This window comes from Salmo salar, chromosome 12 (assembly GCF_965601325.2).
Source record: "Salmo salar chromosome 12, fSalSal1, whole genome shotgun sequence".
Classification (NCBI taxonomy): domain Eukaryota; kingdom Metazoa; phylum Chordata; class Actinopteri; order Salmoniformes; family Salmonidae; genus Salmo; species Salmo salar.
In genome coordinates this window covers 24032852-24045052 of record NC_138302.1, presented here as the reverse complement: position 1 = coordinate 24045052, position 12201 = coordinate 24032852, and the positions used below count along the sequence as shown (strand labels likewise).

The 12201-nt window shown below is 44.5% G+C and overlaps 1 protein-coding gene across 3 annotated transcripts in view; it reads right to left on the bottom strand.

Moving 5' to 3' along the window:
* Positions 1–5905: 5905 nt before the first annotated feature.
* LOC106564511 (microtubule-associated serine/threonine-protein kinase 1) overlaps positions 5906–12201 on the bottom strand; it is an 85628-nt gene continuing 79332 nt past the window's right edge. For all 3 annotated transcript variants that reach the window (XM_045691045.2, XM_045691046.2, XM_045691047.2), the window contains 9 exons: positions 11879–12039; positions 11246–11496; positions 10754–11014; positions 10175–10419; positions 9938–10060; positions 9485–9621; positions 9094–9284; positions 8091–8521; positions 5906–7800 (listed from right to left, as the gene is read on the bottom strand). In XM_045691045.2, coding sequence (XP_045547001.2) covers positions 6298–7800; positions 8091–8521; positions 9094–9284; positions 9485–9621; positions 9938–10060; positions 10175–10419; positions 10754–11014; positions 11246–11496; positions 11879–12039 — 3303 coding nt within the window. In that variant the 3' untranslated portion in view covers positions 5906–6297. The remainder of the gene's footprint in view (positions 7801–8090; positions 8522–9093; positions 9285–9484; positions 9622–9937; positions 10061–10174; positions 10420–10753; positions 11015–11245; positions 11497–11878; positions 12040–12201) is intronic.

The following is a 12201-nucleotide window of genomic DNA, read 5'->3' as shown; positions in this document are numbered from 1 at the left end:
ACATCTACAATGCTTGTTGTTTGGGGTTTTAGGCTGGGTTTCTGTATAGCACTTTGTGACATCGGCTGATGTAAAAAGGGCTTGATAAATACATTTGTTTTATTGATATACTGGTGCATAGATATAGTGAGACCTAGACACTGAAGCCATGTTCGCTCTATGTGCCACGACTCTCCTCTGCTTCCTGTCTTTTAGCCAATCAACTCCTGCTGCTCTAGGCTGTGAGGACCTCCTTAAGCCCATGGATCCACCCCAACTAGACCAGCAGCTCTTGGGGAGATGGCCTTCGTCGCAGGAAGCCTGAGCCACCCTGCATCCCTGGAGGCTCTAGACCAGAGGCGATGGATGAGTACAGGCTACAGGTGGAGTGCCTGGGGCTAGAAAATAAAGGAAAGCCGCACACTCTAAGAGCTCAGATGCCGATACCCTGATGAAGACAGCTTCGCTGTCGAAACGTTGGTTATTACATTTTTGCATCTGAGCTCTTAGAGTGTGCGGCTTTCCTTTATTTTCTAGTGTTCTACTCCGCTAGCCAGCACCTCGCCTTTATAGGTGTGCGTTTCTTTTTTCTGGAGTGCCTGGGGCTGCCTCTGCCAGTGGTGATGGAGCCTGGGAATGCCCTCTGTGGATATTCTGTCTTTCATCTAATCTGGAGAGATAAAAGATCGATCAGTGTGATCAGAGAGAGTACCGATGATCAGAGAGTGGGGGCCGTGAGACAAATGTAGACACTTTTTACTGTCATCTGTTTTGTAATACAACAATTCTGTGTTTACTGTTTCTTGATGTACTGTATAATTTGTAATAAAAATGAATGATTTATCAAATCAAAAAATATATATTTTTCAAGGCATAGCGCACGTTTCATAGGATAATATTGTACACTGACATTATGTAAAGCATCTGACGTCCATGGGTGTTGGCTACAGATACGTACCTGTGAAATTGTGAATGAAATTAGTTCATGCATTTTATTATGATTAACCACTACTACTACTACCAAAGGTCTCTGTTGTCTAGTTTCCTACATTTAGCCTAGTTGATCTGCATATAATTATATATTTTTTTATGATGGACATAATGTAGTTATGAATGCACATTAGGTTACACTAGACTTGAGTCATTTTAATAAATTCAAACAAGGTGTTTTGTGGAAAACAAAGGTTGTAGAATATAAAAATGTTTCTGTATCCTTTTGCTGTTGAACATTGACCATCTGGAGTCAGGTTGTGCAGATCATAGGCTGACGTTATGAGCTCCACGCCTGTATTTCTAATCGGCATGCACAAGAAAATGGCGGTGGCAGAAGTTCAAGTTTGGATAAATTCTCTGAATTGTATAGTATTAGACTGTTGTACTTGTCTTTCTGGCACTAACACTCCCATTTCCCATTTCTTACTAGCACTGATTTAGCTGATATCTGGTTTATTGAGGAAATACCAGCAATAACTGTAATATGTGATTGCTGTATCTACCTTAGTTGACTATACTGACTGTAAGTAACTCTTGATAAGAGCATCTGCTAGCTAACAGACCAACATGTACAATGTAAATAAGAAACACCAAAATGACAAACAACAACAGAAAGGTAGAATGTCATCATACTTGCCCTTTATCTACATTTTCAAATGAGGTGAATGAGATATATTCATCGTTGGTGGCCATTGTGAATAAATATAATTGTATATTTGTTTAAATACAGTTGATATTTAATTTTCTCCCAGATAATACATAACTGTAGCAATACAGACCAAAACAAACACTTAGAAATGAAGAAAAAAACGCTTGAAAATATAAAGTGCATTTCAAACAATTCATCATAATCATGATTAGGATGTGCATAATCTGCCATCGTTAACATATAAAACAGATCTCTATATACCACGGAATTCCTCCATGCAAAGTTTTGAGTAAAATATGCCTGCAAAAAACCTCACATACAAATAAACAAGAGTTTATTATTCAAAATGTGTATGTATTTTCTCTTCACAGACCAGTTTTGACTAACGTATCTACTCCTGATGTGTCAATGATTATAATACGATAAAGACCACCTTAGCGATCAGGTTGATAACATGGGAAATATGACAAAATGTTATCTGGTTCCCTTTATATTTGAAGGTAGAACTAACAGTCACAGAATAACGCTAAAGAGCCACCCATCTCTGAACAGTTAGAGAATAACGAGAAGTGGAATGATTCATATAACAAGACGAATATATTGTAAACTACTGCAAACATTCCAGTTATCTACCAAAACAAGAGACAACTGTATATTCAGTAGGGGCCAAATTCAGACTTGAGATAAGTAGTTAACATGGATTTAAGTCAATAAAACCTGGATTTAAGTCCACATTTCTTGACTTAAGTCCAAGTTAAGTGTTCTTATCTCAAGTCTGAATAGGCCACGGCCCTAGGCCTCTTCATTACAACAGCATCCCTAAAATATATCTTGCTATATTAAGTACCTTGACCTGTCGTTACAACAATATATAGCGCTCAGATATGATGATAATAAACTCCATTATAGTATAAAATGAGATATTTATTTTGAATAAACTATGTTAAATTACATGGCATTATGATTATGATATGGAACAATGTTTCATATATATACAGTACCAATGAAAAGTTTGGACACACCTACTCATTCCAGGGCTTTTCTTTATTTTTACTATTTTCTACACTATAGAATAATAGTGGAGACATCAAAACTATGAAATAACACATATGGAATCATGTAGTAACCAAAAAAGTGTTCAACAAATCAAAATATTATTTTATATTTGAGATTCTTCAAAGTAGCCACCCTTTGCCTTGATGACAGCTTTGTACACTCTCGGCATTCTCTCTACCAGCTTCACCTGGAATTCTGGAGGCCAGGTCATCTGATGCAGCACTCCATCACTCTCCTTGGTCAAATAAGCCTTACACAGCCTGTAGGTGTGTTGGGTCATTGTCCTGTTGAAAAACAAATGATACTCCCACTAAGTGCAAACCAGATGGGATGGCGTATTGCTGAAGAATGCTGTGGTAGCCATGCTGGTTAAGTGTGCCTTGAATTCCAAATAAATCACAGACAGTATCACCAGCAAAGCATCCCCACACCATCACACCTCCTCCTCCATGCTTCACGGTGGGAACCACACATGCGGAGATCCTCCATTCACCTACTCTGGCGGTTGGAACCGAAAATCACAAATTTGGACTCATCAGACCAATGGACATATTTCCACGGGTCAAATGTCCACTGCTCGTGTTTCTTGGCCCAAGCAAGTCTCTTCTTCTTATTTGGGTATTTTGGTAGTGGTTTCTTTGCAGGAATTCGACCATGAAGGCCTGATTCACAGAGTCTCCTCTGAACAGTTGATGTTGAGATGCAATTTCTGAGGTGCAGTTAACTCTAATGAACTTATCCTCTGCAGCAGAGGTAACTCTGGGTCTTCCTTTCCTGTGGCGGACCTCATGAGAGCCAGTTTTATCATAGCGCTTGATGGTTTTTGCGACTGCACTTGAAGAAACTGTCAAAGTTCTTGACATTTTTAGGATTGACTGACCTTCATGTGTTAAAGTAATGATGGACTGTCATTTCTCTTTGCTTATTTGAGCTGTTCTTGCCATAATATGGACATGGTCTTTTACCAAATAGGGCTATTTTCTGTATATCACCAGTACCTTGTCACAACACAACTGATTGGCTCAAATGCATTAAGAAGGAAAGAAATTACACAAATTAATTTTTAACAAGGCACACCTGTTAATTCATATGCATTCCAGGTGACTACCTCATGATGCTGGCCAAGAGAACACCAAGAGAGTGCAAAGCTGTCATCAAGATAAAGGGTGGTTACTTTGAAGAATCTCAAATATAAAATATATTTTGATTTATTTAACACTATTTTGGTTACTACATGATTCCATATGTGTTATTTCATCATTTTGATGTCTTCACTATTATTCTACAATGTAGAAAATTGTAAAAATAAAGAAAAACCCTGGAATGGGTAGATGTGTCCAAACATTTGACTGGTACTGTATATATACACACACCATAAGGGGGCGGTATGGTGCAAGTTATAGGCTACAGTCAGAAAGTCACCTGAAAAGTAGCCAAGTAATGTAGTACATAAAAGCTTGCATATCGTCACAAAATATTCTACCAGACTAATTCCAACATCTGATATTCTTCATCCGCTAACAAACATTTGCCAATCATTCGCATACAGATTATGGGTGTTACATGTTTGATAGAGAAGATACATGAGAGAGCGAGAGAGAGAGAGAGAGAGAGAGAGAGAGAGAGAGAGATCATCATAATTTCACCATTGAAATAATGCACAGTGTATTATCTTAACACACATACAGTTGTAGTGCTCAACTTACAGTGAATCCTACTGTGGTGAGTGAAACATGGATAGTCATATTATTATTTCACAACACAGACTAGCCTGGTCCCAGATCTGTTTGTGATTTTGCCTACTCCATTGCCATTGTTTGGCATGACAATTCCATACAGAGTTGGCAAGAAACAGACTGGCACCCAGACTAAAAAATGACAGTTAAAATCTCAGATACCTGACACCAGAATTAGGAAGGAATCCAATATGAAAATAAGGTTAATAGAAAAAAAGATGGATAAAAGATAACAGCAACAGCAAGTGAACATTTGACATCAAATAATGAAAAACCTTAACCATCCATAAAGCCCTTAATATGCATTTTACATCTATTAAATATGCTACATCCATTTTCACCTTCTTTTTCTTCTTCGCCTTTTTGGTTCAAAACAAAACATGATTAGTGACAATTAGAACGTAGGAATAGTAGAGCCATAGAATAAATACTTCAGTATAACAATAAGTATTTTTCAAGTCTTTACAGATATTTACAGTAATCTCCTTACTGTAGCTGTGCAGTCAGGATCAAGTAACAGATCATTTTATTCACAACTAAATACAATTATTCTAGTTTATCAATGTTATTCAAGTTTGGATTCTGTTCATTTCTATATAGTTTCTGGCTTACTGAACCCATCCCTGAACTGACACACACACATTGGGGCACGCACACACTCACACGGCCCAAATCATCCACCACAGGGGTATGGGATTTAAATCCATGAATATCAACTCCGCTTACACCAGTGCGTGTGTGTGTGTGGGCTGCAGTACTAGTCCTGTTCTGCAGAGATAAGCGCTCTGAGCTTCAGAACTGTCAGAGGAGCTTTACTCTTCTTTACCAAGGCACCAAATGCACCCTATTCCCTATATAGTGCACTACCACAGGGGCTCTGATCAAAAGTAGTGCACTTTATAGGGAATATGATGCCATTTCGGACGCAATCTATGACACACAAATGTGCCAGAGCCTTCAAGATTCACCCAGAACTAACTCAAGGTTGTTTCATTTCATCCTTCACTTACAGACATTCATTGGCAGCATGCTATGCTAATCTGGCTATGCTAATCAACTGAGGACTTCAGTGGGTGTAGTGTTGGACCATCATTCTTTGTCATGGGCCTTACAGTAGTAACAGAAAACTACAGTAGTCATTGGTCCTGTGTGGCTCAGTCAAGGGCTGTGGGTTCAATTCCCACTGGGGTTACCCATCTGAAAAATGTATCCATGCATGACTGTAAGTCGCTTTGGATGAAAGTGTCTTTCTAAAATTAAAATCTAGTGGCCGCGTCATTGTCTTTTACAGTAGTCATTTTGTCATTTACTTTCCAAAGACAAATCTACAGTGGCCGATTGGATTTTGTGTTTTGTTGTTGTTGCTGTCAAGGTTGTAATGGTTTGATTGTGCCTCAGCATACTGTCTGCTTGTGATGATGTTTATTTTAGTGAATTATAGAAACAGAAGTGATTGGTCGTTTAGTCGAGATAGAAAAACCGAGTAAGTAACTGGATTTGGTGTTTCACAGTATTCAGCATGTTTTGATCAGTAAAGCACTTTTCACTCCTTTTTATTCTAGAAACACACAAACTGTACCACATGACATGCATTCATTTCACATACATACATACAGATCTGTTATAGATATCTAATAGTTCATAAAGTGGAGCGTTGACTTAATACATACTAACTGTATAATAGAAAATGGCCGTAAAAGCACCTTTACAATAGTTCTGCTCACTCATGGTTACAGATCAGTAAATACCATGTTGATATTCTCTTCTAGAACTGGAATGTTCCCTTAAGTGCTTGACATTGTGGAATTCTAGAACTTCTAGAACTCTGAAAAGGCATCTCATTTCTCAATGCCCTCCTCTCTAAACTCCCTTCAGATAGAAGGGTTACAATTTGGGGGGGTTGCTACCTGTGTTCGCCTTATCAGGCTGAGGAACAGAGTTAGCTGGACTTTGGGCCACTGTGGTGCCACCGCCAACCATCCGGACTCCGAGTCCAGACGAAGCCTCAGACTTTCCTGCCGAGGCACCTTGCTTCTCCTCACCCAGCTTGGGCATGTCTTTCAGCTCCTTCCCCTTGGGTCCCTCCTGGGACTGGGACACCATTGACCCCTTTATAGGCCCCAGGACCAATTTAGCAGCACTGGTCAGCTGGGTGACGAAGCTGGTCTTGTCGCCGGGGGAAACAGGCCTGGACCTGCCTGGACAGAAGGAGGGTGCGCAGAGCGAGGGGGTGACGCCTGTGGGGGAGGGGGAGGGGGATGGAGAGTGTTCTTCCACTACCTCCAGCCGACATTTATCCTCCCAGTCCAGGGTCCCTCGGTAGCAGTTGACAGGCCCCAGGCCCTGCCTCACCTTGCCCAGGGAGAGGGGTTGTCCGTGGGGTGGGACAGCCGGAGCCAGGGCCCTGGCTGGAGGTTTGGGGCTTTGGGGGCTTCTCAACCCCAGTTCTGAAGTTCTTGGAGAGCCATTGTTCTCGGCTCCATTCTTTCTCAGGCTCTCTCCTACTATTCCTGATGGTTTACTACTAGCCTTGAACATACCTGTAGACCCTAACGTTATTGATGATCCACCCATACCCATGCCTCTGTCTGGACTAGTGCCTCTCCCTAGAGGGCCCCCACAGGGCATGCTGGGCCTTGGAGGAGGATGAGGACACACCTTGTTGTCTCCATTTAGCTTTGGTTCCGTTCTGTACTCTCCGTAATTCTCCTGGGAGTCTTGGCTGAGAGGGCTTGTACTCACGGCCGTTCGGAGGCTCTGTAGCTTGATAGACATGTTTGTCTGACGCTGGCTCTTCTCTGCTCCTTCTGGATGGCCCCTAAAGATACCTGGTGACCCAGTGGGAGTAATGGGACTTGTAGTTTTGGGACTTGTAGCTTTGATGGACTCCAGATTTGGCGATTGGCTGGATTGGGCTCTGTAGGTGGGGCTACTCTGAGGGCTAAAGGTATGCTCACTGGTTGAGGGTTTTCTAGCTATTGATTGGTGATTATCTGTTGTGGCTCCTCCTCCTCGGTTAGGTGACCTCTCTGGGACGGTTGTTGTCCTGTTGCTATAAGCCATAATGATCTCTCCCACCCTCTCCCTCGATCTTTCTCTTTCCCTCTCTCTCTTCCTCTCTCTCTCTCTCTCCCTCTCCCTACCAGCCAGCAGTGTATCCCTACTCAGCGGCGACTCCTGCCTCCCTAACTTCCTCATCGGCTTGAGCACCCCCGTCTCGGGTGTCGTGGTAGTTGCCCCTGTAGATGAACCCTGGGAGCCCGGGGCGGAGGGCAGCAGTGGGGGGTTCGGAGGTGGTAGATTCTCCCCTTCCGTCTCCAACAAACTCTGGAGCCCCAGCTCGCAACAGTGGAACTGGTCCTTGCGGTACAAGTCAGAGTGCTGGACCTAGGATAGGATAAACTTTTATTTAGGGGGAAATTGTCTTAGACACATAGTGATGCTGTATACAGTAGGTCTACTAAAAAAGGCTCAAGTTCTTTTAATTCCCAATGTGTTGTTTTAACTGTATTTAAATGTCTTCCCCGTGTATACCTAAACTAATAAATGAGATGAAAAAACTAAATCAACACTATACTGTACATTACAAACTGGACACATTCATAATACACACATAGCACACATTACCTATGTGTCACACCTCTAATACACATCTCAGACCGCCACATTCACAATACCTCCAGGCTGTGTTTCCTCAGAGGCCCTCCCACCCCACCACTCGACGACTGGGAATGAGACAGCGGCGAGGTGAGCTTCTCTGCCGACTGGACCCTCTTGAGGAGTGGGGAACGGGGCGGCTCGGCAGACTTGGGCCTGGGGCGGACCACGGGTGGTGATGAGTGAAGCTTTGCCCCGGCAGGGAAGGTCTGGGTGGTGTTGGAGCTACCGATGGTGTGGCCCGGGAGTGGGGGAGGGGAGGACTGGGTGGGGGATGGTGTGTGGGCTAAGGGGGAGAGGGGGATGTTGCCGGCGGACTTGCAGCGGGCCGAGCGGTACTGGCGGTGGAGCTTGGGGGAGAGGCCGTGCAGGGAGCTGGGGCGCATGTGCTGGGAGGCGGCAGGGGAGTTGGGGGTGCTGGAGGCAGGAGAGCTGCTCTGAGAGGACACACCTGGGGGAGAGGAAAGAGAAAGACAAGAGAGAGGTTACAGTGAAGATAAAGAGAAAAAAGAGAGGAGTAGAGAAAGAGAAAGAGAGACAAGAAGAGAGAAGATAGATAGAAAAGAGAAAGGTGAGAGAGGAAGAGGGAAAAACAGATTCTTCAATTACAGAGTAATAATCAGTTCAGCCACAACTGGGATTACAAAGTTTGATTCAGCTTGCCTGGTGCAATGGAACCAAAACTGGTTCCCAAACCCTGTCCATCTGACACCCATCTGACAATCTCAAACACTCTATTTACTTCAAAGAAAACAAATACTATTTGGAACCCTGAGGGGTATAATACAAAGCGGGATCAATGAGTTAGCCAGCTAACTTCCATAAACAACCAGAAAGAACTATTGATTTTCTAGTTCATTAAAAAAGCTAAACTTAGATATATGTTTTTGGTTGTTGAGTCAACTAAACCATGCACATTCTACGCTTATCTTTCAAATAAATGTATTTCAGAATAGTTAGGCAAGTTAGCTGGCTAACTCATTGATGCTGCTTTGTAGTATACCCCTCAGGTCTGTTACTCACCCAGGTAGGAGGACTCAGGTGTGGACCTGTATCCCTGCTGTGTAGGGGAGCGGGCTGACAGGTTGTGGGAGGGAGAACCTGGTAGACTGTCACTGGACGACAGAGAGCGGTTCAGAGAGGACAGGCTGCGGCTGGTGTGGAGCAGGTTAGACTGTTTAGTGATCTTCCTGAACAGGGAGCTATGCTTCTTACTGTAGGGAGGAGAGAGGGAGGAGGGGGACAGAGGGATAGGGGATGGAGTATGAGAGGGTAGTAGAGAATTGTTTTCATAAAAATAAAAAAACGTTTCGCAATGTATAACATGGAGAGATACTGAAACGTATTAGCAGACTGCTAAATAAATACATGTAACTGTTATTCTACTGTAAATGAGAGTGCCATACTACAGTACCTCTCTTGTCCCTCTTTGCCGATGGGCCTCTTATAGCGTCGGGCCATCTTGCACTTGTAGTTGGACTTGCGTGCCGGACCCACCTTGATGGAGGTGTTTTCAAACGGTGTGGTGGTCACTGTCACCTTGTTGCCACTCTGCAGGGGCACACAGAATGATGATGAGCCATGTCTATGTGACTGACTGGGGTTTGATGACAGGTTTTCTGCATGCCACAAGTCTAGGTTAGCGTGCTGAGCTAAAGCCTGGGCACTAGCTCAGGGAGCTAACGCTAGTATGCAGGCAAGTTACTCATCACATGAGCATGGTCACAGAACAACTTCCTTCACATCTACATTGACGAATAACACCCTTACTCATAGCTTAAGAGACCAACACAGTGCATGGATGTTACGCAAACCTACGAATATCAACAAAGTCTATTGTAGAACCCAGTCTCTTCTTCCATCATACCTTTAGAATGAGTTCCACCACTTCCGTGTGGACCAATCCGTGGACAGACTCCCCATTCACATGGGTGATGAGGTCACCAGCACACAGTCCTGCTTCCTGGGCGGGGCCTCCATCCTCCACGTGCTGCCATTGGACGAGGATACATTGTCAATCAATAAATAGGATAGTGTACCCCTTTCAAGTTAATTAATTAATTAATCAATCCACCCCTCCCCCTTCTCCTCCCCCTCTCCTCACCCAGATGATGTGATGGACACTGTAAACATCCGTATCTCCCATGTAGACCCGTATCGCCCTGAGGGTAAATCCGTACTTCTTCCCTGAGCGGTGGATGGTGATGGGAGAGCGCAGCACGCTGACGGCGGGGGCCGGACAGTAGTCACGGCTGGGTGACGAGTCCCGGGAGGAGGGGTTGGAGGACAGGGAGCGGGGGGACATGGGGCTGGCCAAGGGGGAGCTGTGACTGTGGACGTACTGGTCTACTGTGGTGGGGGGGAGAATGTTAGGGAGAGGAGTAATGGGAAAGGGGAAAATGAAGGGATGACAAATTGTGAGAGAATGGAATAGTGATTGTGGGTAAGAAAAAGAGTAAGAAAGATTTTAGACATAGAGATACACATATTACAGTGTACTATTTCATCATGTGGTTTGAAGCATGCTGTGTAAACTCAGCATTAGAGTAACATCCCAGCTCACAGCACCCTATAGTGGCAGGAGGCCATAGTGATTAATTGACTTCCTGATTAAATGTATTTGATTATTAAAATATAAAGCTATTCAAGCCAGAGACAACACATAAAAATTCAACATAGTTACCTGCAGGTATGATGACAGACAGGGCTGTGGCCGAGGCTGACTTGATAACCTTGTTGCCAGGCCGTGAGTTCCTCTTCTCCCCTGTGTCTCCTGACATCTGCTGGTGTCTCGCCCTGCGGAGGACCAGGTCATTCGTGGCCCGGGGGCCCAGGGGGTCATACACAGGCCCTGCCCCCAGCTCCCTATAGGCTGATGTAGGTCCAGGAGTAGTGGAGGGGGTGGGCGTGGCTCCCAGAGTCTCGCCTGGCCTTGGTGATTTCTCTGTTGGCGGAAAAACATATTACTCTCCAGTCTCAAGTACATTGTTGGAGTTTAGCTGGCGTCCTCTCTTGGCTTTCTTACACTCTACACATGATCACTTTCTACTGACTTTTCAATTTTCACCTCACCTGATAAAATCACCAGTTTGTCAGGTGACAATACAAGTGAAACAAACCTCCACCACCCCGTAATCTCTCTCTCTCTCTCTCCCTCTCTCTCTCTCTCCCTCACCTTCTACATGTTCCTCCTTTGGGTCGGGGGTGGTGCTAGGGGTGGAGGGGGGTGTGGAGGGGACGGAGGCCACCTCCAGTGAAGTCCCCCTAGCCTTGACAGGGGGCTGGCGTGTCAGGGGGTCTGGGTTGTCCTCCTGCTGTGAGGCAAAGCGATGCGTATCCATGAGAGCAGAGAAACGGCGCCGGGCCCCGAGTGGAGGGCTGGAGTCACCGTCCATGTAGAGGGACTCAGAACCGGACAGACGCTTCCTTTGAGGGGGCAGGAGAAGAGGAGAGGCTATTATTCCCAATGCTAAGGAACTTTTATTTTGAAAACTTGTTTAAACTGATGTTGAATCAATGTGTTGTGAATGTTGGTATAAAGGTGTCATGACTTGTGTACATTTCATGAATGCCTATGTATACCCCCTTAAAGTTAGTGTTAACATCTCTCCGTTTGGATGATTTAATGGCTGCTACCACCGTCTTAGGTTCTGACACTTCTCCAATACAGGAGCTCAGCGTGAGAGTTCACACAATCACACTCACTAGAGTCAATTATAGACCGTGGATCTCACTTCTATAAACCAACCTGTGTATGAAACTCAGACATGAACCCCCCCCCCCCCCCCCCTCAACCCACCACACTCACATCTCAGGTGATCCGGTCCTCCAGCTCTTGTCCCTGATAGGGAAGCTTCCCAGACTCTCTCTCTTCCCCTTGTTGTCCTCCCGGGAGCCCTTGTGTTCCCGTCGAGTAACTGAGGGGGCCTTCTGCTCCAACTGGGACAGGTGCTCCATGCTGCTGTACACCTGCAGAGGGTCCATGGAGAGAAAATCCAAATCTGAGCCACACTGCTGATTCTAGGTCAGCACTCCTACTCTGAAACACTTTATGAATACATGGCCTGAACATAAAGGAAGCAAGTTGGTTAAAACACTCATCATCACTACCCTTAGCCTTAAGCCAAACAT